The sequence below is a fragment of the Ailuropoda melanoleuca genome, chromosome 13 (genome assembly GCF_002007445.2).
Source record: "Ailuropoda melanoleuca isolate Jingjing chromosome 13, ASM200744v2, whole genome shotgun sequence".
Classification (NCBI taxonomy): domain Eukaryota; kingdom Metazoa; phylum Chordata; class Mammalia; order Carnivora; family Ursidae; genus Ailuropoda; species Ailuropoda melanoleuca.
This window is the reverse complement of record NC_048230.1, coordinates 58,639,510-58,665,298: the sequence shown is the minus strand read 5'-3', so window position 1 is coordinate 58,665,298 and position 25,789 is coordinate 58,639,510. Positions and strand designations below refer to the sequence as shown.

At 50.5% G+C, this 25,789-nt stretch overlaps 1 protein-coding gene and 1 pseudogene across 1 annotated transcript in view; both read left to right on the top strand.

Annotated features, from left to right (window-relative positions):
- The window catches only part of EYA2 (EYA transcriptional coactivator and phosphatase 2), a 211,271-nt gene that overhangs the window by 172,734 nt on the left and 12,748 nt on the right, over positions 1-25,789 (top strand). The window contains exons 11-14 of the mRNA XM_034641397.1: positions 10,062-10,120; positions 14,532-14,692; positions 18,335-18,449; positions 19,429-19,550. Of these exons, the coding sequence (XP_034497288.1) occupies positions 10,062-10,120; positions 14,532-14,692; positions 18,335-18,449; positions 19,429-19,550 (457 nt within the window). The remainder of the gene's footprint in view (positions 1-10,061; positions 10,121-14,531; positions 14,693-18,334; positions 18,450-19,428; positions 19,551-25,789) is intronic.
- LOC117795544 lies at positions 559-1,494 on the top strand (annotated as a pseudogene).

The following is a 25,789-nucleotide window of genomic DNA, read 5'->3' as shown; positions in this document are numbered from 1 at the left end:
AAAAAAAAAAAAAAAGAGGGGTGCCTGGGTGGCTCAGTCATTAAGCACCTGCCTTCAGCTCAGGTCATGATCCCAGAGTCCTGGGATCAAGCCCCTCATTGGGCTCCCTGATCAGTGGGGAGCCTGCTTCTCCCTCTGCCCCTCTCCCTGCTGGTGTTCCCTCTCTCGCTGTGTCTCTCTATGTCAAATAAATAAATAAAATCTTCAAAAGAAAAATTTTATGCATTTGACAGAGAGTGCACACGTTGAGTGGGGGGAGACAGAGGGAGAAGCAAGAGAGAGAGAATCTGAAGCAGACTCCCTGCTGAGAGCAGAGCCAGATGCAGGGCTTGATCTCAGGATCTTGAGATCAGGACCTGAGCTGAAACCAAGAGTCAGATGCTTAACTGACTGAGCCACCCAGGCGCCCCCTGAATCATTAATTTAGATACTCCATCCCAACTGTGAGCTTTGCATAGTGACTTCCTTTCAAAGAGCACAGTATGGAAAAGAGAGGAGAGGAACTTTACAGCGAACAAATGTGACGGAGACTACCTGAGCCAGGTGGTCAAGGTCAACATGAGCAGTGGTAAAGTCGTGCTGACAGGCTGTACCTTTGACATGATGCGGTGAGAATGGCACTTTCCTTCTGCAGTCCTGCTCACCCAAAGCCACAACCCCAGTCTAACCATGAGAGAAACAACAGGCGAATCCCCACTGAGAGACATTCTGCCCAACACCTGACTCGTACCCCTTCGAAGTGTTAGCAACACCAGGGAAAGTCAGAGAAACTATCACAGCCCAGAGGAACCTAAAGAGAGAAGATGACAGAATGTAGCGTGATGCCCTGGTTGGGATTCTGGAAGAGAAAAAGGATGTGAGTGAGAAAACGAAGGAATTCTGATTAAACAATGGACATCAGTTGGGCTGTTCTCTCTCAGAGGAGGCCCGGAGGCAGCAGCCACGGCACCCAGCCAGGACGGCACGATCCTGAAGCCCTGTTTCCAGAAGGACTGGCAGTGGCAGGTGGCCATGTGGTTCAAGCAGCGGGGGTGGCAGATGCACAGAGGGCCCAGCAAGCCCCGGCACACCACATCGACCACCCCCTGCATCGGGACCCATCAAGCCCTTTGGGGGCCACGATGAGGTAGCCCACCAAAGCTGGCAGGGGCTTCCGCTGGGAAGGGACACGGGTGGCTGACATCCACGAGAAGGTGGCACAGACCATCAGGATCTCAGTGGATCCACGAAGGCCGAACAAGCCCACATGGTCCCTGTAAATGAGTCCCATGGCCCCCAAGGAGGGAGACAGCTCTGCTGAAGAAGCCAGCGTGGGCTGGCAGGCCGGGTCATGCCCCCACGGAACATCCGTAAGGAGAGAGCCAGAGCCCTACAAAGGAGAACTGCAAGGTGTTTGCCAGGCTTCCCATGGCCTGTGCCAATGCCCGGCTCTTCGGCACCTGGGCAAAAAGGGCCCAGGAAGTTGCAGAACAGGATGTCGAAAAGAAACAGTAAAGTGCCACTGGCAACTTGTGATTTAAAAAAAAGACAGAGAATTGACATTAGTTAATAACAATATAGTAATTTTTGTTTATTAGTTGTGACGGGTGCACCATACAAATATAAGATGCTAGGACGCCTGGATGGCTCAGTCCATTTAAGCGTCTGACTCTTGGCTTCAGCTTAGGTCATGATCTCTGGGTCCTGAGAGCGAGCCCCACATCAGACTCCACGCTTAGCACGGAGTCTGCTTGTCCCTCTCCCTCTGCTCCTCCTCTCTCTCTCATAAATAAAATCTTTAAAGTACACATATATGTGTGTGTGTGTGTATATATATATATATATATATGATGTTAACAATAAGGAAAACTGGGCATAGGATATAGGGGAACTCTTTATACTATATTCGCAACTTTTCTGTAATCTAAAATTATTCTAAAACTGAAAGCTTTGATGCTAAGTAAGTCGCCCAGGATCACATACCTGGAAAATGGCAGGGCTGGGACTGAAGCCCAGGAAGGGGCGTTTGAACACCAGCCACCAGCGCCCAGGAGATGGGAACCTGAGCATCGCTACCCCTTGTCTCCTGCCCCCACTCCCTGCGACACATGCGTGCGTCGTGTCCTGACATGCTGGCGGGGTTTGACTGAAGAATGCAGTTTTCTGCTTTGTTTCTAAATTGTCTCACCTGCAGAGCTGGCCGTCCGTGAGCCTCTCTTGACGGTGAACTCAGGTCAATTCGACCATTACTGTGCCAGGCACCGAGTTCGGGCCTGTAGAATTCAAAATAGTGATAATAGTAGGAATCACGCCAAAAACGGCAGATGTGGCATTTTCTACACTTTGCAGAGTGCCTTACCTGTACTGACTCGTGTAATCCTTGCAATACCCCAGTGTGGTAAGTGGTGTTCCATAGCTCAGGTATAGATAGGAAGCTGACGGTCAAAAAGATTCAAGACCTTGGGGCACCTGGGTGGCGCAGGCATTAAGCGTCTGCCTTCGGCTCAGGGCGTGATCCCCGTGCTCTGGGATCGAGCCCCACATCAGGCTCCTCCGCTAGGAGCCTGCTTCTTCCTCTCCCACTCCCCCTGCTTGTGTTTCCCTCTCTCGCTGGCTGTCTCTCTCTGTCAAATAAATAAATAAAATCTTTAAAAAAAAAAAAAAGATTCAAGACCTTGTCCGAGATCATCTAGTTAATGAGTAGCAGAGCCGGAGTTCGAACCTAGGGTCCAGAGTCTATGCTCTTAACTGCCATATTCTCTGATGGATGCTGCCTTTTGCGTTTCCCAATTTACTGCATTAAAGAAGAGACTGGCCATTATGTCAGGCCTAGGTTAGTCCTAGAGGCCCCACAAAGTGGGGAAGCAGAGACAAGTTATTTGTCCTGATGTGAGGTGCAGTTGGGGCAGTTTTTACAAAGGAGATTGTAACAACAGAGCCTCCACAGGCTTTTGGCAAATGGAAAGGGAAGGAAAAGACATTCGAAATAGAAGGCATGGCAGGTGCAAAGGCCCTGCAGCAGGAGCGCGCAGGCTGTTGAAGGAACAGCAGGAGGCTGCCGTGTCTGCAATGCAGTGAGAGGTGGTGGGAGATGAGGGCGGGGTGCAGGCATAGAGGGCCTGTGTCTCTGTGAGGACCGTGCTTTTATGCAAAGGGAGGTGGGAGCCACTGTGGGGTTTTGAGCCAACAGGGACAGGATCTGACTCAGGTGTGAACAGGACCCCTCCAGCTGCTGGCTGTGGACTGGGCAGGGAGGATGGGGCATAGAAAGGGTAGAAGCAGGAAGAGTGAGGAGATGGCCCCAACAGTCTGAGTCAGGGGTCTTCAAACTTCTTCTGTAAAGAGCCAGATAGTAGATATTTTAGGCTTTGCAGGTCACACTGTCTCTGTCTCAACTGCTCAGTTCTCTCGTTGTAGGACAAAAGCAGCCATAGACAGTAGTAAATGAATGAACTTGGCTGTGCCACAGTAAAGCTTTATTCGCACAGATGGGTGGAGGGCCACATTTGGCCCACGAGTTGTAGATTGTTGAGCCCTGATCTCGGTGGGAGATAATGAGGGCTTGGAACATGGTGGGAGCCGTGGAGCAGGTGCGAACAGTCAGACTGTGGACATATAGTGACTGTATATTGACTTCTGGTGGACATACATTGACGGGAGAGCCGGCTGGATTTGCTGATGGGTTGGTTGAGGAACATGAGGGGAAGCAAGGAGTCAGGGGCAACTCCAGGACACCTGCAGGATCCGGCCCGGTGTTGGACACACAGTAGGTGACCAGTACATCTGTGTGTTGAATTAGTGGTGCAGCATTTCATGTTTGTGATGTTAGGTCCCTGGAAGGCAAGACCCCTTTTCATCCTTGAAACTCTCTGCTCTTGACCCATGCATCGTGTGATGTGGTTCTGGGCCCAGAGTCAGTGTGTTTACAAATAGTTCTTGTGGTTCTGGGCTCCTCCTCTCCCTCACCGTGCAGCCTCGGGCATTGTGTCCATTGGCCAGGGCTGTCACAACGAAGTACACAGACTGGGTGGCCGAAACGACAGGAACAGTGTGTCACGGTTCTTGACACCAGCAGTCCAAGATCAAGGCGCTGGCAGGGTTGGTTCCTTCTGAGGGCAGTGAGGGAGAGTCTGTGCCATCCCCTCTGTCCTCATGCTCACCGGGCATTCTCCCCGCGTGTGTCTGTCTTGGCGACAACATGTCCCCTTTTTATAAGGACGCCGCCATATTGGATTAGAGCTACCACCCTAAGGACCTCACCTTAATTTGATCCTCTGCAAAGAGCCTATTTCTAAATAAGGTCCGTTCACAGGTCCTAGGAGTTAGGGCTTCAACAGCTTTTGAGGAATCACAATTCAGCCCCTAACAGGCAAGTTTCTGCTCTTCTCCCCACTTCGTTTTCTCCTCCATGAGATGGGATGTCAACAGTATCCCCTTCATATACGCAAAGTGCTGAGCACAGCCTCTGGCACGTTGGGACCTAAATGTCCCTCAGTGTCAGATCCTGTCTGTCTCCTTCCCATGAGACACTTTCTGTTTTCAAAGGCAACACATATGTGTATTATCCTTATAGAAAAAGAGAGAGTGAAGGAGGGGGAGAGGGAGGGGAGGGGAGGGAGTAGGCATTTCAATGAGATTAAAGCCTCCTTTGACCACTAACCCCGTCCCAGCACCATCCCAGATAGAACTGCTGCTTCCAATCAGATGTGTAAGCTTCCAGATCTTTCTTTTCCCATTTATGTATATGTATAAATCCATATAAGATATCTTACTTTTTTTTAATGGGGTTTTATAAATATCGCTGACCCTTAAACAACATGGGGTTTTTAAGAGATTTTTTACTTATTTATTTGAGAAAGAGGGAACAGAGGGAAGAGCAGAGGGAGAGGAACAACCAGTCTCCATGCTCAGCACGGAGCCTGATGTGGGGCTCGATCCCACAACCCCAAGATCATGACCTGAGCCAAAACCAAGAGTCGGACACTCAACCAATGGAGCCATGCAGGAGCCCCGACATCAGTTTGAATTGCACAGATCCATATACTTGCAGCTTTTTAAATAAATACCGCACAGTACTGCAAATGTATTTTCTTAATACATTTAAGAAATGTATTACGATTTTCTTAATACTTTTCTGTAGCTCACTTTATTGTAAGAATACAGTATACAATAGCTATAATATATAAAATATGTGGTAATCGACTGTTTATATTACCAGTAAGGCTTCAGTCAACACCAGCTATTAGTAGTTAAGTTTGGGGGGGCTGTCAGAAGTTATACACAGATTTTTGACTGCTTGTGGGTCAGCGCCCTAAGCCCCCGTGCTGTTCCTGGGTCAACTGTGTGTATATGTGTGTATATATATATACATATATGTAGATCATATATATATATATATACACACACACACACATATATGTAGATTTTATATATATATATATACACACACACACACATATATGTAGATTTTATATATATATATACACACACACACACATATATGTAGATTTTATATATATATATATACACACACACACACATATATGTAGATTTTATATATATATATATACACACACACACACATATATGTAGATTTTATATATATATATNGTCTTGGAAATATTTCCATGTGCTAACATAAAAATCCGCCTCATTCTTCTGACCTACCCGTGCCAGGTAGGATTCCACTGAATGGACATACCACATTTTATTTAGCGATGATCCAGTTGAGGGAACTTTAGGCGTTTTCCTGTTTCTCGCTGGGATAATGGATATTCTTGCCCAAGACAACGTGTGGGTGTTTCTCTGGATCCAAAAGTGTAAATTCCTCATGGCTGGGATTGCACGGAGGCCCAAACCTCTCACCCAGGTCAAGGCATGGGAACTCTTCCTCTGTCTTTACGAGCAGGTCCTGCCCAGACCCCACAGGATGGTCACACTTGAGCTTGAAGAGGCCAGAAGCACCCTAGGCTGTGAAAAGCCAGCATCCCACCTTCAAGGACTGCCCCCCACGCAGGAGAATTGAGGGGCACAGGATCTCCCCCCCAGAGCTCCCGTCCTCGGCGGTGTCCCACTCCCCTCACTGCCAGCCCAGGCTCAGCGGGTAACTGGATCCAGGTCAGCTGGTGGAGTATGAGGTAGCGTCTAGCTGAGCGCCATGGTATTTTATTAAGTCCGAAATGTGATCGCTACTGTTGTCACACTTTAGCACCCCCAACAATCCCCTTGCAAATGAGAAAACCAGAGCCTCCCACATGCCTTTCCCCTGACATCAGGGAAAGCACAGGGATCCCTGCCCAGGGGCCTGAGCCCGTGTGACCCCCGAGCAGCTTTCGAGCTTGAGTTAAGGACTGGGGGGCACAGGGAGGTGTTTTTCCAATTCCAGGCAAAGCAATGGATGGGGGAGAAGTCTGCTACTAATTTTGTTTCCTCTGTGCCTGGGTCTTCAAAGTCAGCGTTGGCTTTTAAAGACCGTTTTCATGGACCTATCAGGCTTGCTGGTAGAGGACCCTTCCATCTGTGTAAGATTTCTGTGGCTCGGAGGGCTCCCGCTAGCATGCCCCCTGGGGCCACGTAAGCAGGTCATGTGAAGGGAAGAAAACCCAGAGGTGCCTGTAGAGCCCTGGAAACGGCTAAGGATGATGGGACAGGGCATGTACAGTCTCAGAGTAGCTGAAAATCTGGAAAGACAGAGAAAGAGAGTGAGAACAAGCAGGGAGAGGGAGAGAGAGAGAAAGAGAGGTCCCCTGAGTTTACACATTGGCTTTTGTTCCCAAAAAATGTTTCAAGCATAGTGTGGGCTGTATAAGCTGCGTCTCCAGGCCAGCTTGCAAGCTCTTCCCTCGGTGAGCTTATCAACACAGCAGAGTTGTGGGCCCGGTTCCTTCACCCCTCGAGAGCAGCACTAGAATTTTCTGTGGTGATGGGAGTTCATGTGCTGTCCAGTACGGTAGCCCCTGGCTACATGTGGCTCCTGAGCACTTGCAATAGGCCTAAGGAACTAAATTTTTTAAGCTCTTGAATATAAATTTATTTAACTATAACTGTCAATTACCACATGGGGCTAATCGCTACTGTATTAGCGAGACCACAGAATCGTCCAAGTTGGGATGTGCCATCGTGCTCGACTATTTTGGGAAAGGACGGTCCCTCTTGGGGAGGGGCATCCAGTAGACCTGAGACCACCAAGCATCGATGAGAATCCCGGGCACATGGGAAGAAAGGGAATGCGGAATGAGGGACAGTAGAGGCTTGGGTGTAAGCTCGCTCAAGAGTGGTCACTCGGTATCCCCAGTTTTTTCCCAGCACTCTCCAAAGAGCTTCTCAGTTGGGTTCACCACTTAACATCCACCATGTTCTTTGCCATCTGCTCTGACTACCACCTGCCCACATGGTGGAACTTCCCCACTGCCCTTTCCAGCCAGGCCTGTAAGAGCACACGGCTCCCCACGCCCAGGTGTTGCTCCCAGCCCATGGATGTGAGAGGTCCCATGGGTAGGGACTCTGAGTCATACTTTGCCACAGGGCTGTGGGCCAGAGTCTGCCAGGGGCTCTGGAAGCGATCCTCACCTCTGGCAAACCCCTCTGCAAGCCAAAGCCCATTCAGGGGACCAGAGCTAGAGACTAGTGGCCACACCACCCCTTTGTCCCCAGGTTCCAGCCTCGATCCCCACAGAGTAGCCTAGGCTGCCCCAAATGCCACTGTCCCCACCCCATCTCCATAACAACAGGGTTACCCCTGTATGTCTTTTAAAAAGTAATGCGGGAGGGGCGCCTGGCTGGCTCAGTCGTTAAGCGTCTGCCTTCAGCTCAGGGCGTGATCCCGGCATTCTGGGATCGAGCCCCACATCAGGCTCCTCTGCTGGGAGCCTGCTTCTTCCTCTCCCACTCCCCCTGCTTGTGTTCCCTCTCTTGCTGGCTGTCTCTATCTCTGTCGAATAAATAAATCTTAAAAAAAAAAAATGCAGGAAGGGGTTCCCATCATCCCTCCCCCCCACCCCAGAGCTCCTGTTCTCTAAGATAAATTCAGGCCTCTTCCTTATGTAAGAAGAGATGTGCTCAAGATGTTGAAAACACCTTTTTTCCAGATTCTACCCTCCCATCAAGAGTCCAGAGACGTCACCACCAATTTTTTTCTTAGAAGTCATGCTCAGAGTTCCACGTGCTTCTCCTCTCCCTAGCAGTGTTTTCTGGGAGATACCTGCCTCCTGAAATTACCTTGCAACCAAAATGTGGCCATTTATAAATCTGAACACAATAGCAGAAACTACCATCCATGCCACCCCTGCTGCGTTCCAGCCCCTGCGCCAGGCTTTCAGCCCAGCACCCCCTTCTCCTCACGCCAAGCCCGCGAAGGAGGCTCCGCTGTCCCGCATTTCCCAGCACGACCTCTGAGGCTCAGGGTGGTTATGCCACGGGCTCGAGGTCACACAGCTGGGAGGTCGTCAGACGCCGGAGCCTGAGGCTCACCAGGCCCGCGGGAGCAGGCACAGCAGGCTCACGACCTCTGTGTGCCCATCCTGTCACCTGGGGGGACTTCAGGACGGAGGTAGAGGTGACGGATGTGTGTGTTGTGCGGGGCTTCCAGGAGGCTGTTATGTCACCTGGTTGCCAAGTGACAGAAATCCAACTCCACTAGCGAAAACCGAAGAGCCGGGGGTCGTTCCTGGGGCGGGTGTAACCAATGACCACACACTCGGCAGCTTAAACCAACACGCATGTGTTCTCTCACTGCGCCGGAGGTCAGAGTTTAGAATCGGGCTCGCCGCGCCGAAGATGTCGTCTGGAGGCTCTGTGGGGAGGGATCCGGGCCTTTTTTCGGTGTCTAGTGGGCACCTGTATTTCTGGGCTTGTGGCTTCTTCCTCCGTCTCCCAAGCACCCCAGCGCCACCCCAGGCCCCCTCTGTTTGCCTTCAGATATGCCTCTGCCGCTTACTGACAGGAGCCCTTGGAATTACATTTAGGGCCCACCTGGATAATCCAGAAAAATGTGCCCATCTCAGGACCTTTCACTTAACCATATCCTGCAAAGTCCCTTTTGCCATATGAGGACGCTGGGATGAAGGCATGGACATTTCGGGGGTGGGGGGCATTATGCAGCTTGCCACAGTCAGGGTGGCCTGGTTTCTGGTTTCAGCGGGGGCTCGATCCAAGGGACCCAATACTGCGATCAGGGCCTCATCCCTGTCTCCAGCTCTCAGATCTGCTTTTCTCCAGGCTTAATCCCACCATCTGCTGGCTGCAGTGAAGGGGAGGCCCCTTCCTCAAGGTCTCAGCCGAAGTCCCAGGCCGGCTCTCATTGGTCCAGTTTAGACCACATGCTCGTCTTTGACACAATCACTGAAGTCTGAAGGCTCCCGGGTCTCTCCAATTGGTCGGGCCTGGGTCATGTGCCCACCTGCGTCACCCCCTCCCCTCGGTCTTAACTCACACATGCTAAGGTGTTTCCCCAAAGAGAACTGAGAGATCTGTGAGCGGCGGGAAGCAGCATGGCACTGGAGTCTGTTGAGTGACAAGCATTATACGTGATACATTATAATAAGCACCAATCAATGTTGATCACAGAGCATGGGACACAGAGGAGGCTGGGGAAGGGGGGACCTCCAGAAGGGAATGCTTGACGATTACAAGGTTCACTAAGCGGACGAAGGCAGAAGAGCCTTCCGAGCAGAGGACATAACCTTGATTAAGGCTTAAGGCTTCGACCGTGGGGCTAGAGTGTCCCCATGTCCTCACTTACTCAGGGGCAGAGGGGGGTGGTCCTGCTCTGTGCCTGTCCTCCCAATGTAATCTTAACAGCAGCCCCCTTTACTTGCAAAACTATCTGGGTTTGCATGGTAAATTATATGGCCACCCCGTCCCCTTTACAGCCAACCTGCTCGTTTATAAGGGACCCCAAGGCAAAAGAAGGGATGAGACTTAATGAGCAATCACCCAACCTTTAGTGGCAAAGCTCATGCTAGAATTCAGGACTCCTGACTCCCAGAGTAGTGCTCAGCTTATGAAACCAACTCTCAGAAACTACCTCAGATTAACCAGTCATCCTTCTCCCTCTTTTTCTCTCCTTGCTACATTCTCCATAGGATTGTGACCAGATCCACGTTGACGATGTCTCATCCGATGACAATGGACAAGATCTAAGGTAGGAGAGGAGTTTGGGGAGCCGAAACTTCCCCCTTTTGATTGGTTATTGAGCTCCCCTTTCACCAGACGCAGAGAGGAAGGGATGGGCTGGGCTATCAGGACGAGTGGACCTGGCTGGGTCAGAACCCAAGGTCGCAGCCCTGACCCCCACCCTGCAGCCTTCCCCGCATCACCTCCAATCACAAAGGCTGAGATTTCCACAGACTGTCTGGGGCTCTGCTTCTCTATCTCTTTTTTTTTTTTTTTTTTTTTTTTTTTATCTTATGTTAGTCACCATACAGTACATCCCCAGATTCCGATGTAAAGTTTGATGCTTCATTAGTTGCATATAACACCCAGTGCACCATGCAATACGTGCCCTCCTTACTACCCATCACCAGTCTATCCCATTCCCCCACCCCCTCCCCTCTGAAGTCTTCAGTTTGTTTCTCATAGTCCATAGTCTCTTCATGTTTCATTCCCCCTTCTGATTACCCCCCTTTTCTTTATCCCTTTCTTCCCCTACCGATCATCCTAGTTCTTAATGTTCCATAGATGAGAGAAATCATACGATAATTGTCTTTCTCTGCTTGACTTATTTCACTTATCTGCTTCTCTATCTCTTGACGGTTTTTTGTCTGCTTCCTAAAGTAATGAACGCATATTGTAAAAAATTCAAACACCACTTCTGACCTTGCCTCCCAGGATCACCACCACGAAGCGTTTGGCACCCCTTCTTCAAAGGTTTGATTGCTTCATTAGCATACATATATTATTTAATATAAACGTTGATACAGTCGACACTCAAAAAAATATTTCTTGACTGAGTAAGCGGTATGTCTAGTTTCTAGGGGAAAACACTCCTAGGACAAGGATCCCAGAAATAAGGTACCCAACTGCTCGAAACGAGCCAGCTTTCAGAGGAATGTGGCTGGAATGTTCCAAGCCTGCCCCTGAGAAAACCTTATAAAAATGGAACCATCGTTAATCTGTGCTTATCCAAAATTATCCCAGCCCAATGCCTCTTGGCCCATCAAAAATATGATTAGACTACATGATGACTTGCTTATGGGACCAGTGACTTCACTTAGTGTTTGCTTCCTCGATGTGTCTTCCATCTTATTCCCAAAAAAGAAATCAAAGCTTCTGTTACTGGGCCCTGGAAGTCTTTCTAGAGCCCAGCACGACCAGAGGGGCTAGGCAGGCGCCTGCCTCACACTAATTAGCCATTCTGAAAATCCCTCGCAGTCAGGACTGGCAAGGAGCAAGGCTCCGGTGCCAGCCAGGGCTTCTCTATTTATGGAGTAAATAAACCCCAGATCAAGGTTACTTGTGTCCTTTCCACGACGTCATGGCTGGGAACCACGCTTCCCTTCATGGCAGTGAGCAACCGGGGTTCCATTTTTATAACGTTTCCCCTGTAGCTGGCTGGCGTGGGACCGAGAGCAGCTTCCTCCGAACGCCGTCTCATGCGAGCTGTTGGGACCTCACTTCCAGCACCCACGATCTAAGGATGGTTTTCCCTGCAGACACCAAATTCTCCATGAATTCATTCAAGAAATCTCTTCTGGGGGCGCCTGGGTGGTGCAGTCGTCGGGTGTCTGCCTTCGGCTCAGGGCGTGATCCCGGCGTTATGGGATCAAGCCCCACATCAGGCTCCTCTGCTGGGAGCCTGCTTCTTCCTCTCCCACTCCCCCTGCTTGTGTTCCCTCTCTCGCTGGCTGTCTGTCAAATAAATAAATAACAAAAAAATCTTTAAAAAAAAAAAAAGAAAAGAAAAGAAATCTCTTCCGAGTACCTACTGTGTGCCAGGCACCAAGCACCAAATGTCCCTTCTTTAGTTTTTTTCAGTTCACAGCAGAAAGCAACCTTAGTCATGCCCTTATTTTGCACCACGCCCCGTCCCCGACGCCGTGCGTGCACTAACCCCCTCATCTTCACAGTTACCCTAGGGAACACGTGCTCTTCTCATCCCCCTTTCACAGCTGGGGAATGGGAGGCACAGAGAGGTTGAGTAACCTGCCGAGCCTCACAGAGCTGGTTTGTGGGGGAGGTAGGATTCACGGACATCCTTCCCTGCCCTCCTGTTCTCTCGGCAGAACATCTGGGCACCTCCCTCAGGGTGTCCTCAGAGTTTTTAGTGTGTGTTCTTTTTCAAGAATCAATTATCTGGCCTGTCCACACTACTCAGAGATGGGTCCATAAGGCTCAGTCCTGGGCTCCCATCGTAACTTAAAGGAAACTTTCACCGTGTCTGGAGCCCTTGGTGTTCTTCCCCTGAAGCAGGAGGATGTCCTCAAATTCCTTGCAGCAGGAACTCACGTAGACGCCGACCTTCTGCACGGAACCGTACGCGCACAGAGGGAAGAGTATCGGCGCGTACGTCATAAATCTCAAAAGGACGTGGGAGAAGCTGCTGGCAGCCCATCACGCAGTTGCCACTGAAGACGCGGCTGACGTCCGTGTCCTAGCCTCCAGGAATCCTGGCCAGCGAGCTGTGCTGAAGTGTCCTGCTGCCGCCGCGGGGGCCAGTCCCGTTGCTGGCCGCCTCCCTCCTGGAACCTTCACTAACCAGATCCAGACAGCCTTCCAGGAGCCACGACCTCCGGTGGCTGCTGATCCCAGGGCTGACCACCAGCCTCTCACAGGGGTCAGCCCTGCGATCAGCAGCCCCCAGAGCTGCTAACCTGCCGCCATGGCTTTGGGTCACAGACTCTCCCCTGTGCCCTGTGGATCGTGCCACCCCATCCAGCACCAAGGGAGCTCGCGTGGCGGGTCCAGTGTGGCGGGTGCTGGCCCGGGCAGTCCTGCACGTCCGTGGCACCCATCTCCTGGGAGCACCCACGGGAGCACCCGATCTCGGCTTCCACAGAGACTCCTGAAGCGACTGAGAAGGAAGAGCGGGCCGCTGCTGGAAAGGCCGTGACCAAGGAGCAATTGCAGGGTGAACGGACTGTCGTGGCTCCCAGGTTCCCTGCTGCTCAGCACCAGGCTGCAGACGGCTCAGGAGGCACACCAGAGTCCACATCTGGGGCCTCGAGGATCCAGTCACCCAGGCTGGTGTCCCGGCGGCTGCCCCAGGGAGCCCCCCGGGTGCAGTCAGCTGCTGAGTGGGAGACACTCGCCCCTGGTGTTCCTGTGGCTCCTGCAGAGTTTTTGCTGTCACCACGGAAGCCTCTTCCCCGGGAGGAGTTGTCTGTCCAGGAGCAAGGCCTGGCCTCTGCTCGAGTAAGAATGGTGGGGGACAGCAGTACGTCCCATCTCGCTATGCTCAGGCGCAGTCCACGGCACACGCCCCGCAGGGAGCAGGACCCAGCACCTCGCACTTCCCAAATGCCCTCTGACCCCTGCAGCAGCGGGGGCACTGACATCCGGGGAGGTACGTGAGACGCGGTTTCCCAGTGTTGCTCCATTCCCGCTGTAGCACGTCGTAAAAAATAAACGTCTTTCTGTTTCCACTTGTCAGCTCATCCTAGAACATCTAGAAACCACAAGATAGTGCAAAGAGGGGGGAAATCAGCCAAACTCACACCCTGAGACAGCCACAGAACCCTACTGACCTGCTTCCTTCTGCTCCTCCTTTCTAGGAAGAGACTCATTGGGGGGTTGGGGGGGCGGCACAGAGGGAGAGAGAGAATCTCAAGCCGGCTGCACGCCCAGTGCGGAGCCCCACGCGGGGCTCGATCTCACAACCCTGAGATCATGACCTGAGCCGAAATCAAGAGTCCGACGCTGAACCGACTGAGCCCCCCAGGTGCCCCTAGGAAGAGACTCGTTGTTTGAGCCTCGGGTCATGCTATACACATATCCCCGTCACACTCTGGTTTTCCCCTGAGACGTTGTGATTTTGCAAAACTCTGGCAGAGCTTCTGGCGGAGGGAAGGAAGATGGGGGGTCTCCGGCGCGGTGGGGTTTTCATTCCCACTCTGCCATTCGAGTTCCCAGCTGCCACACCTGTCATCAGCTTTGTGGGACACTCTGACTGGTCCCCAGCCCGCACAGAGCACGTCTCAGGCCAGCCCGCTGCGTTCAGAGCGAGGATTGTATCGGCAAAACACCAGCAATCGACTCTGCCTAACTTAACAAATCAAAAAAATTACGGTGGTTCCTGTGGAAAGATACAGAGATGTCACCGAATGGGAAGAGAGGGTTGGCAGCCAGGCCTTTCAGGGAACAGGGAGCAGCACCCATCTGGGGATTGAAGTCACGGGAACGAACACGTTTTCTTCTGGACTCTTCTGTCAGGATGAACCAGCTGCAACCGTTTTTTTCAAATTGCCTCCTAGCTTCAAATTCCAAAGGCGGTGGGGGGGGGGGGCCTTTCCCGGCTCGGCCCTGCTCGCAGGGGCTCCTGGGCTCCGTGGGGCCTGCGGTCTCCTGGCGAAGAGCCCCCTCGCCCACCGACAGTGTCTCTCCCCCCTTCCCCCCAGCACGTACAACTTCTCCGCCGACGGCTTCCACAGCTCGGCCCCGGGAGCCAACCTGTGCCTGGGCTCCGGCGTGCACGGCGGCGTGGACTGGATGAGGAAGCTGGCTTTCCGCTACCGGCGGGTGAAGGAGATGTACAACACCTACAAGAACAACGTCGGTGGTGAGTGGCCCAGGCCCCCGGGGGTGCAGGCGGGGTGGGGGGGCTGGCTGCCCTGCTCAGGCCTCACCCCGGGCCCAGGCAGGGTCAAGGGTGACCATGGCCCCTTGCGTGCGCAGACACCGGCTTGCTCAGTGCACGCCTTGGGGTGCGTTCTGGAAGGGGACGTGAGCATTTCCACATCCTCGCTTGGGGTGGGTGTCGGGGGGAGACTGAGGAATCAGACGACGCAGACTGCCCGGGATCCCACAGCCCACGAGCGGTGGAGCGGGCCTGGGGGCCGGCCCCCCACCACACAGCTACATCAAGGGTGGCCTGAGGCTGGGGTGGCCCGGCCACCTGTGTTCGACACGCCCTGGGGGGGCGACTCGGTCACTCGCTGGAGTTGGGGGACAGGTGGCTTCGGCCCCTGCTGCTCAGATGGTGAGCCGAGGACCAGCCGCGTAAGCATCACCTTCGTTGTCACACTCTCGGGCCCCCCTCTGGCCATGGGCTCAGAATTTCCATTTTTAACAAGATTCCCAGGTAATCTGTGGAAACACTGACGTTGGAGAAGGACTGGAAGCGGGGCTCTCATATTGGAACCGCCTGGGGCACTTCCAGCTCTGATGGTCTTGGCCTGGCTGCGCCGGGGTCGGGGTCACGAGGTTCAGGCCCTGACGTGCGATCAAGGTGAAAGCCGCGGGCTTTGGCAGCAGCAGGCAGGGCTGGCTCTGCAATGCCAGGCCCTAGATCGCTATTTCTGGAATTCTCTGGGCCCGTGGCTCTTAACAGGAGGTGATACTGCTTCTCCCCCAGGAGGCATTTGGGTGTGATTTGATTGTCAAAATGTGTGGAACCAGCTACAGGCGCATAGAGGGAAAAGGTCTGCGTAGGCAGCCGGTAGTGTCCGCCATACACCCCTTGGCTCCCTCCCCCCACCCCAGAAAGAGTAATGTTCCGGGAGCAATCTAGGGTCTCAGACTGGACAGAACCCACTTCCAGGCCCAGGGCCTCCGCTTTCTGGCCACCTCCCTGAGCTTCAGCGTCTAAGTCTGTGAAATGAGGATAAAAACAATTCGGTCTCCCTGGGGTATGGAAACATTGTTAATGGTCACAGAAGTCACGACTCTGCCTGAGGCAGGGACTCGGTATATGGTCGCATTCGTCACTAGCTCCTTTCAGTTTTGCTTGGGAGTCTTTCAGGTTTTTCTGTGTCTTCTGCTTTTGCCGGATAGACCATCAGTCCGTGGCTTTGTTCCTACTGCAGTCCTGGCAATAGCTAACGCTTACTGAGTGCTCACGTATGCCGGGCTCTGTTAATGAGGGCTTTTCATCTAATGTCTTATTTGCTCTTTACCACAACCCTATGAGGTAAGTGCTTTTCTCATCTGTGTGGCATAAAGGTGGAAACTGGGGTCAGAGACGTTAAGTAACCTGCCCAGCATCACACAGCCCAGGCGGCAGAGCCACCACGGTGGAGTCCGAGGCCGGCTGCTTCACCACCTCTGCCCATACTCCGTGGCCTCTCACACGCAAGTCTGTGGACTGCGAGAGTGAGGCAGAGAGCCTCAGGCTCAGCCTGCTTGCTCGCCCACCCTGACGTGGAGAGAGGAGGGGAGCAGGTGTGCTTAGAAGAGAGGAGACAGGGATGGAGTCGGCCAACAGGGGCCACCTGCTTCTCATCCAGGTTAAGCCCCGGGAAGTGCCCGGGGCTCCTGTCAGGCTGCTTTGCTCTCCCCTAAGCTGAGGGGAATTGCCCCGTGTGTCAACAGGCGAGGGGAGCCTGCAGCTGGCAGGACACCGTGGGCAGTCCCTCCCCCCACCCCAGCTTCTGCATGCTGCCTCCCCCTCCCCTCTCCCCCAGCTCTCTCTGCATCGCAGAACTAGCCTGGTGAGGGCCGCAGCCTGCAGCCTGGGGATCACCACACACCCCAGGACCCCCAGGTTTGGGAAATTGTGCTCCGAATTGAGACATCCACAAGACACAGGATGAAAACAGAAAAGGCTGAACAAGTCAACATCGGGAGGCAGGGCTGGGTTCAGAGGCTTTGCCTGATTTCACGCCTCCCTCTGCCACGTCCGGTTATAACCCTCGAGCAGGCTACTTCACCCGCTCGTGCCTTAGTTTCCTCAGGTGTAAGATGGGAATGTGACGCTGCCCAGCTCCTAGGATAAATGTCAGGATAACGTGAACCCACGGGAGTTGCTTAGAACTGTGCCGCCGCGCAGCAAGCTCTTCTTGAAGTTGGCTCTTGTCTGGGGAAGGAGACCGAGCCTGGGGAGAAGCTGCGGGTCCGGGGCAAGCAGACAGAAGCTTGCAGCGTACTTCCTAGCAGGTGCCAAGTAGGAGGGGTTGACCAGCTGGCTGCCTGGGGCAGCACGCGCGGGACGCATCTTGTAAACCGTGCACAACAGTCTCTGCTGTTACTAACCGCTGTGGGGAAGGTGCAGAGAGAAAGCCAGGGGCCACCCACAGCACTTTGTGCCGCGAAGTCCTTCTCCCTCGAACACGTACGGACAGCCGTGCGTCAGCCCCTGCTACAGCGCCACCCAGGGGCTGGTTCCACAGCGGTGAATGAAACCGGCTCGGTCCCTGCCCTCACGGAGCCAGCGGCATGGTGGCCGAAGCAGACAGTGAACACAGGATCACACAGATGTGTTTTAAGTCATAGTTGTGACAAATGCTATGGAGGAGAGACGCAGTGTGTTGGGAGAGTGTAAAATAGAGATCTGACCAGGGTAGGCCTTCCAGAAGAAATGACATTGAAGCTGAGCGTAAAGGACTTAGGCAAAAAGGGAAGGGGAGATACGAAGAGTGGTCCAGGTTCTGAGACGAGGTGTGCAAAGGTCCTGAGGCAGGAACGTACTTGGTGTGTCAGCAAAGAGGAGGCCACTAGGGAGGGAACGGAAGGACAGCAGGGCAATGGCAAGAGATGAGACAAGCAACTAAGCAGGGGCAGGGGCTCCAGAGGCTGAACTTTATCTTAAGGGCCTTGACGGCTGAGAGACGGACAGTCAGGTTTAGAGAGCCTGTGCAGTGGGCTCTGGAGGTCTGCTACCTGGGTGCCACACCTGTCTCCATGCTTCCTGCGGTGAGCAAGTCAGTCGACCTCACTAAGCCTCAGCTTCTCCACCTGACTTACACAGTGTTATATTTCTATTATATCTCAATTTAAAAAAAGAAATAAGTGTCCCCCTCTAGGGTCACTGTGAAAATGAATGAAATAAATCATAGTAAATGCACAGGCTATACACACAGTAAGCACTCAATAAATGTTAATCGTTTTATTATTTTTTTGTCTCCACTGTAACAGTATAAACTCCATAATCCGCATTTTTTGTTCATCTGCACATGCAGTGCCTACTACAATACTGAGCACACAGAAGGCACTCCTCAATTCTTTGTTGGATGGACGGGCAGGGGGAGGGAGGGATGGAGGGGTGGGCAGATGGGTGGGTAAGTGGATGAATGGATTGATCAGTGGGTAGGATGATTGATCAGCAATCCCAAAATAGGATTAAAATCACTGGATAAAGTTGACCTTGGGTTTCATCTGATTCGAAACCTTAGGGTACCAGTAGCTAGACTCCCCTTCCCTAACCATCCCCCCGCCCAGACCTCTCAAATGAGAAATACCACGTCTTTATTTCCCTTGTCCGTAGGCTTGATAGGAGCTCCCAAAAGAGAGACTTGGCTACAGCTCAGAGCCGAGCTGGAAGCTCTGACCGACCTCTGGCTGACCCACTCTCTGAAGGCACTCAACCTCATCAATTCCCGGTAGGTGGGAGCCCCCATTTGCCTTCCTGCCCCTGAACTTTCTCCCAGTTGAGGGCGGCATCTCCTTCATTTCCATGCTTGGAGAATTGGACTCCCCAAATTCTCACTTGCACTTTCCAGACAGTTGAGAAAGCTGATGTCACATGGTACTGTGGACACCTTGCTCCACCGCTGAGCAAACAGGTGCTGAGACGTCTCAGGGTCCAGCAGAGCCAAAGACCTTTGTACCCAGTAGGTCAGTCTGTCCCATACGCTGTTGCCCACAGCACCTGCCGGTCGCGACAAAGCCCTCTGAAAACCATTTTATAGTAGGCCGCAGATCATCTGGGGGCAACTGCAAGGTAAGGAGGGTCCAGTTTCACCCCAGGCCTCCCAATAAACTGCCTCTTGCTCTTGAACAAGATCATCTGAGCCAGAGAAGAAATAAGACTGCGCTAGTATCCAAAACTCCTGTGACCTGACGTATGAATGGTGACAAGATGGTGGCCCACGAGTTGGCTTCACCCCACTGACGTGTCCCGTTTGATACACGCTTTGTCCCAAAGACTGGGAAAGTGATCCATAGCTCCAGGTTTCTAGGTTCAAATATCTAGGTCAAAATATCAGAACTGGCAGGTGTTTTCCAGTTTACCCCAGTCCTCAGCACTCCCAGTTGTCCTACGCCTGATCCGTATTACTCACTTACACCCATCAGGCAGCTGCGGCTGGGTAAGCGTGGGCCCTTGCGAGAAACATTTGTTTTAAATAAGTGTTACACTTTAAACACTGTAAATATTGCGTTTCAATGTGCCAGGCAGCCCCAGGCTTAAAAGAGACGAACAGCTGAAGGATTGTTGGGCCTCCCCTCACCTGAAAATGACTTAGCCAGAGCTCCAAATGCCGCCAGAACGCCTGCCGACTCCAGGCTCATGCTGCGGTGTGAGGAGGCCTGGCCTTGCCGCACACTGGTGTTCTGACCCACGGTCTTCTTCGTCCTCAGGCCCAACTGTGTCAACGTGCTGGTCACTACCACTCAGCTGATCCCTGCCTTGGCCAAAGTTCTGCTGTATGGACTGGGCTCCGTGTTTCCTATTGAGAACATCTACAGTGCAACCAAGACAGGTAAGGAGAACCAGATCTCGGGGTGACGCGGGGAGGGAGGGTGAGGCTAGCTCTCCAGCCTGCGTTTGGGAAGCTTAAGGGAAATGGCACTGGGGAAGCCAAAGAACTTGTCTGTGGGCCTGATCAGGTCCCCAGAACAATCCCACAAACCCCTCGCTTTAACCTCAGCTTCCAGAGAAAGTGGTTAGGACCATAGTTGTCTAAAGTGTGGGTATTAGTTAGGACAGCTGCAAAGCTGCTGTTAACAGACACACCCCAAATACAAGGACTTACATCAGAATGCAAGCTTCTTTCTCTCTCACCTGTCAGCAGAGTAGAGGTGAGTAATCCAGGCCAGTGGGGCAACTCTGTCCTCAAACTCACCCAGGATCCCAGGTCCTTCCCATCTTATTTTTCCACCATCCCCTGTGGTTTTATTCTCATGTGTGGTTAAATCAGAATCCTGCCACATTGTCATTCCGGCTTATGGGAAGAGGGGAAAGAGGAAGGAGTGATACATGTCGAATGTTTTAAAGCCAGGACTCCGATAGGATACCTGGTGCTTCTACTCACCTCCTATTGGCCCCCACTGAGTCACATGGCCACAGCTGGTGGCAAGGGAGGATGGGAAATGTAGTCCATAGCTAAGTGCTGTGGACACAGGTAAGTCATGGAATTCTACTAAGAAGAGGAAAATAGGGGCACCTGGGTGGTTCAGTCGATTAAGCATCTGCCTTCGGCTCAGGTCATGATCTTAGGGTCCTGGGAGAGACCCACATTGGGGGTTTGCTCAGCGGGGAGTCTGCTTCTCCTCTCCCCCTCCCTCCTGCTCATGCTCTGTCTCTCTCTGTCAAATAAAAAAATCTTTAAATATAAAAAAAAAAAAAGGAAAATAGTTTCCACCACAGCATGGCACAAGAGATGATTTTAATTTAGGTGATACAAGTTGTCAAATAACCTTGAATCTAACCGTGAACCACCCAGAAAATTTGGGTGTTTTTTTTTAAAGATTTTATTTATTTATTTATTTGACAGAGATAGAGACAGCCAGCGAGCGAGGGAACACAAGCAGGAGGAGTGGGAGAGGAAGAAGCAGGCTCCCAGTGGAGGAGCCTGATGTGGGGCTCAATCCCATAATGCCGGGATCACGCCCTGAGCCGAAGGCAGATGCTTAAACGCTGTGCCACCCAGGCGCCCCAGGGTTTTCGGGTTTTTTTTTTAATTCTCTTTTAAAGAGAGAGTCTCAATTTAGTGTTACCCTGCTTTGACACCTCTCTTAATGCTTGATAATCTCCTTTATTAACAAGGAGAACAAGCCGTAGGCTCAGAGCCTCCATCAGATAAGAGAATTTAATAACTAGAAATGAACAGTATCATTTATCATCAGGGCAAGTCATACTGGTTTTCAGGGGGGAGGGGCTGGGCTTTCTTATATCACCTAAAACTATATACTGATGCAAAATCTAATTAGTTCAGAGGTTTTTAATTAGAAATTTCTAAACTTGTTTTTCTCTAGCACAAACATACAAAAATTACAGTACTTGGGAAGCGTTCTCCCAGAGCAGTTTTTGCCTTTACTAAAGTTCTAGGTCTGAACATTACAGAAAAGGGCCCTTAGATTTTTAGATTTTAAAAAATCATGAAATTCAGGCCCTAGACGGCCATGAGAGCTTCTGCGGCAGGACTTGGTGAGCCTGTCATTTTCTCTCTGCACACTGTAGTCACGTGCCTTTGCAGGCTTCTTGAAAACCTCTCTTAAATATTTTATCTTTAATTATGGTAAAATACACATAACATGAAACTGACCACCGTCACCATCTTTCAGCGCACAGTCGGGGGTATTAGCCACACTCACACTGCTGCGCCACCGTCCCCGCCAGTCAGCTCCAGAGCCCTTTCCATCCTGTAGAACTGAAGCTGGGTCTGCATTAAACAGGAACTCCCCATTCCTGCCTGCCCCCAGCCCCTGGCACACAGCCTTCTACTTTCTGCCCCTAGGAATGTGAGTGTTCTGGGGACCTCGTAGAAGTGGAATCATCGAATATTTGTCTTTTTGTGACTGGCTTATTTCACTAACATAATGTCCTCAAGGGTCCTATCCATGATGCAGCCTGTGTCAGAATCCCCTTCCTTTTTGAGGCTGAGTCATAGTCCATTTTGTGTCTGTGCTACATCTCGTTTATCCATTCATCTGTCCTCGGACACTGGCAATGCTTCCCCCTCTTGGCTGCTGTAGAACAGTGTTGCTGTGCACATGGGTGTACAGATCTCTCTTCAAGATTCTGGTTTCAGTTCTTTGGGATATACATCCAGTGGTGGAACTGGTGGACTGTAGGGTAATTCTACTTGTCGTTTTTTGAGGAACCGCTATACTGTTTTCCGTAGTGGCCGCACCGTCATGCGTTCCCACCAACAGGACCCAAGGGTTCCAGTTTCTCCACATCCTCACCGACATCTGTTCTGTTCTCTCCTTTTTTGATAGTGTTTCAGGCGTACAGGTCTGTGATTCATCAGTCTTACACAACACACAGCGCTCACCACAACACATACTCTCCCCACTGTCCATCAACCAGCCACGCCATCCCCCCACCCCCCTTCCCTCCAGCAACCCTCAGTTTGTTTCCTGAGATTAAGAGTCTCTTATGGTTTGTCTCCCTCTCTGGTTTCGTCGTTTCATTTTTTCCTCTCTTCCCCTATGATCCTCTGCCTTGTTTCTTAAATTCCACATATCAGTGAGATCATTCGATAACTGTCTTTCTCTGATTGACTTATTTCGCTTAGCATAATACCCTCCAGTTCCATCCATGTCATTGCAAATGGCAAGATTTTTTTTGATGGCTGCATAATATTCCGTTGTATACATATACCACTTCTTCTTTATCCATTCATCTGTCTTTGGATATCTGGGCTCTTTCCATAGTTTGGCTCTTGTGGACATGACTGCTATAAACATTGGGGTGCAGGTGCCCCTTCGGATCACTATGTTTGTATCTTTGGAGTAAATACCCAGTAGTGCAATTGCCTGGTCATAGGGTGGCTCTATTTTCAACTTTTCAAGGAACCTCCATACTGTTTTCCAGAGTGGCTGCACCAGCTTGCATTCCCACCAACAGTGTAGGAGGGCTCCCCTTTCTCTGCATCCTCGCCAACATCTGTCATTTCCTGACTTGTTAATTTTAGCCATTCTGACTGGTGTGAGGTGGTATCTCATTGTGGTTTTGATTTGTATTTCCCTGATGCTGAGTGATGTTGAGCACTTTTTCATGGGTCTGTTGGCCATTTGGATGGATATCTGCTTTGCAGAAATTCTGTTCACATCTTCTGCCCGTTTTTTTTTTTTTTAATATGTTAGTCACCATACAGGACATCTTCAGTTTTTGATGTAGTGTTCCATGATTCATTGTTTACATATAACACCCAGTGCACCATGCAATATGTGCCCTCCTTAATACCCATCACCAGGCTAGCCCATCCCCCACCCCCCCAAAACCCTCAATTTGTTTCCCTGAGTCCACAGTCTCTAGTGGTTCATTCCCCCTTCTGTTTACCCTTCATTCTTCCCTTCCTTCTCCTACCAGTCTCCCTGCTATTCCTTATGTTCCACAAATGAGTGAAATCATATGATAATTGTCTTTCTCTGCTTGACTTATTTCACTTAGCATAATCTCCTCCAGTCCCGTCCATGTTGCTGCAAATGGTGGGTAATCGTTCTTTCTGATGGCTGAGTAATAGTCCATTGTATATATGGACCACATCTTTTTTATCCATTCATCTGTTAAAGGGCATCTCGGCTCCTTCCACGATTTAGCTATTGTGGACAATGCTGCTATGAACACTGGGGTGCATATAGCCCTTCTCTTCACTACGTCTGTATCTTTGGGGTAAATACCCAGTAGTGCAATTGCTGGGCCATAGGGTAGCTCAATTTTTAACAATTCAAGGGACCCCCACACTGTTTTCCAGGGTAGCTGCACCAGCTTGCATTCCCACCAACACTGTAAGAGGGCTCCCCTTTCTCCACATCCTCTCCAGCATCTGTTGTTTCTTGCCTCGTCAATTTTTGCCATTCTAACTGGTGTAAGGTGGTATCTCAAGGTGGTTTTGATTTGAATTTCCCTGATGGCTAATGATTTTGAACATTTTTTTCATGTGTCTGTTAGCCATTTGTATGTCTTCATTGGAAAAGTGTCTGTTCCTATCTTATGCCCATTTTTTGATTTGATTATTTGTTTCTCGTCTATTGAGTTTGAGAAGTTCTTTATAGATCTTGGGTATCAGCCTTTTATCTGTAGTTGAATTTGCAAATATCTTGTCCCATTCCATGGGTTGCCTCCTTGTTCTGATGACTGTTTCCTTTGCTGTGCAGAAACTTTTTATCTTGATGAAGTCCCAAAAGTTCATTTTTTCTTTTGTTTCCCTTGCCTCTGGAGACGTGTCATGAAAGAAGTTGCTGTGGCCGATGTCAAAGAGGTTACAGCCTATGTTCTCCTCTAGGATTTTGATGGATTCCTGTCTCCATCGAGGTCTTTCATCCATTTGGAGTTTATCTTTGTGTATGGTGTGAGAGAGTGGTCAAGTTTCATTCTTTTGTATACAGCTGTCCAATTTTCCCAGCACCACTTATTGAAGAGACTGTCTTTTTTCTTCCACTGGATGTTTTTTCCTGCTTTGTCAAAGATGAGTTGACCACAGAGCCAAGGGTCCATTTCTGGAGTGTCTATTCTGTTCCATCGCTCTATGTGTCTGTTTTTGTGCCAGTACCATGCTGTCTTGGTGATCACAGCTTTGTAGTATAGCTTGAAATCAGGCAACGTGATGCCCCCAGCTTTGTTTTACTTTTTCAACATTTCCTTGGCGATTCAGGGTCTTTTCTGGTTCCACACAAATTTTAAGATTGTTTGTTCCAGCTCTTTGAAAAATGTAATTGGTATTTTGATCAGGATGGCCCTGAAAGTGTAGATTGCTCTGGGTAGAATAGACATTTTAACTATGTTTATTCTTCCGATCCATGAGTATGGAATGTTTTTATCTTTTTGTGTCTTCTTCAATGTCTTTCATCAGTGTTCCGTAGTTTCTAGAGTACAGATCCTTTACCTCTCTGGTTAAGTTTATTCCCAGATATCTTATGGTTTTTGGTGCTATTGTAAATGGAATCGATTCCCTAATTTCTCTTTCTTCAGTCTCATTGTTCGTGTATAGAAATGCAACTGATTTCTGAGCATTGATTTTTGTTTTTGTTTTTTTTTAAAGATTTTATTTATTTATTTGACAGAGATAGAGACAGCCAGCGAGAGAGGGAACACAAGCAGGGGGAGTGGGAGAGGAAGAAGCAGGCTCACAGCAGAGGAGCCTGACGTGGGGCTCGATCCCATAACGCCGGGATCACGCCCTGAGCCGAAGGCAGACGCTTAACCGCTGTGCCACCCAGGCGCCCCATGAGCATTGATTTTTGTATCCCGCCACATTCGTGAATTGTTTTATGAGTTCTAGTAATTTGGGAGTGGAGTCTTTTGGGTTTTCCATATAAAGTATCATGTCATCTGCAAAGAGTTTGACTTCTTCTTTGCCGATTTGGATTCTTTTTATCCCTTTTTGTTGTCTGATCCCTTTTGTTGCTGTTGCTAGGATTTCTAGTACTATGTTGAACAATAATGGCGAGGGTGGGCATCCTTGTCGTGTTCCTGATCTTAAGGGAAAGGCTTCCAGCTTTTCCCCATTGAGAATGATATTTGCTGTAGGCTTTTCATAGATGGTTTTTATGAAATTGAGGAATGTACCCTCTATCCCTACACTCTGAAGGGTTTTAATCAGGAAAGGATGCTGTATTTTGTCAAATGCTTTTTCTGCATCAATTGCAAGGATCATATGGTTCCTCTCTCTTCTCTCATTAATGTGCTCTATCACACTGATCGATTTGCGAATGTTGAACCACCCTTGGATCCCAGGTATGAATCCCACTGGTCATGATGGATAATCCTTTTAATGTACTGTTGGATCCTATTAGCTAGGATCTTGTTGAGAATTTTGGCGTCCATATTCATCAGGGATATCAGTCTGTAATTCTCCTTTTCAATGGAGTCTTTGCTTGGTTTGGGGATCAAGGTAATACTGGCCTCATAGAATGAGTTTGGTAGTTTTCCTTCTGTTTCTATTTTTTGAAACAGCTTCAGGAGTATAGGTATTATTATTTCTTCTTTGACTGTTTGGTAGAATTCCCCCTGGGGAATCCGTCAGGCCCTGGACTCTTGTTTTTGGGGAGG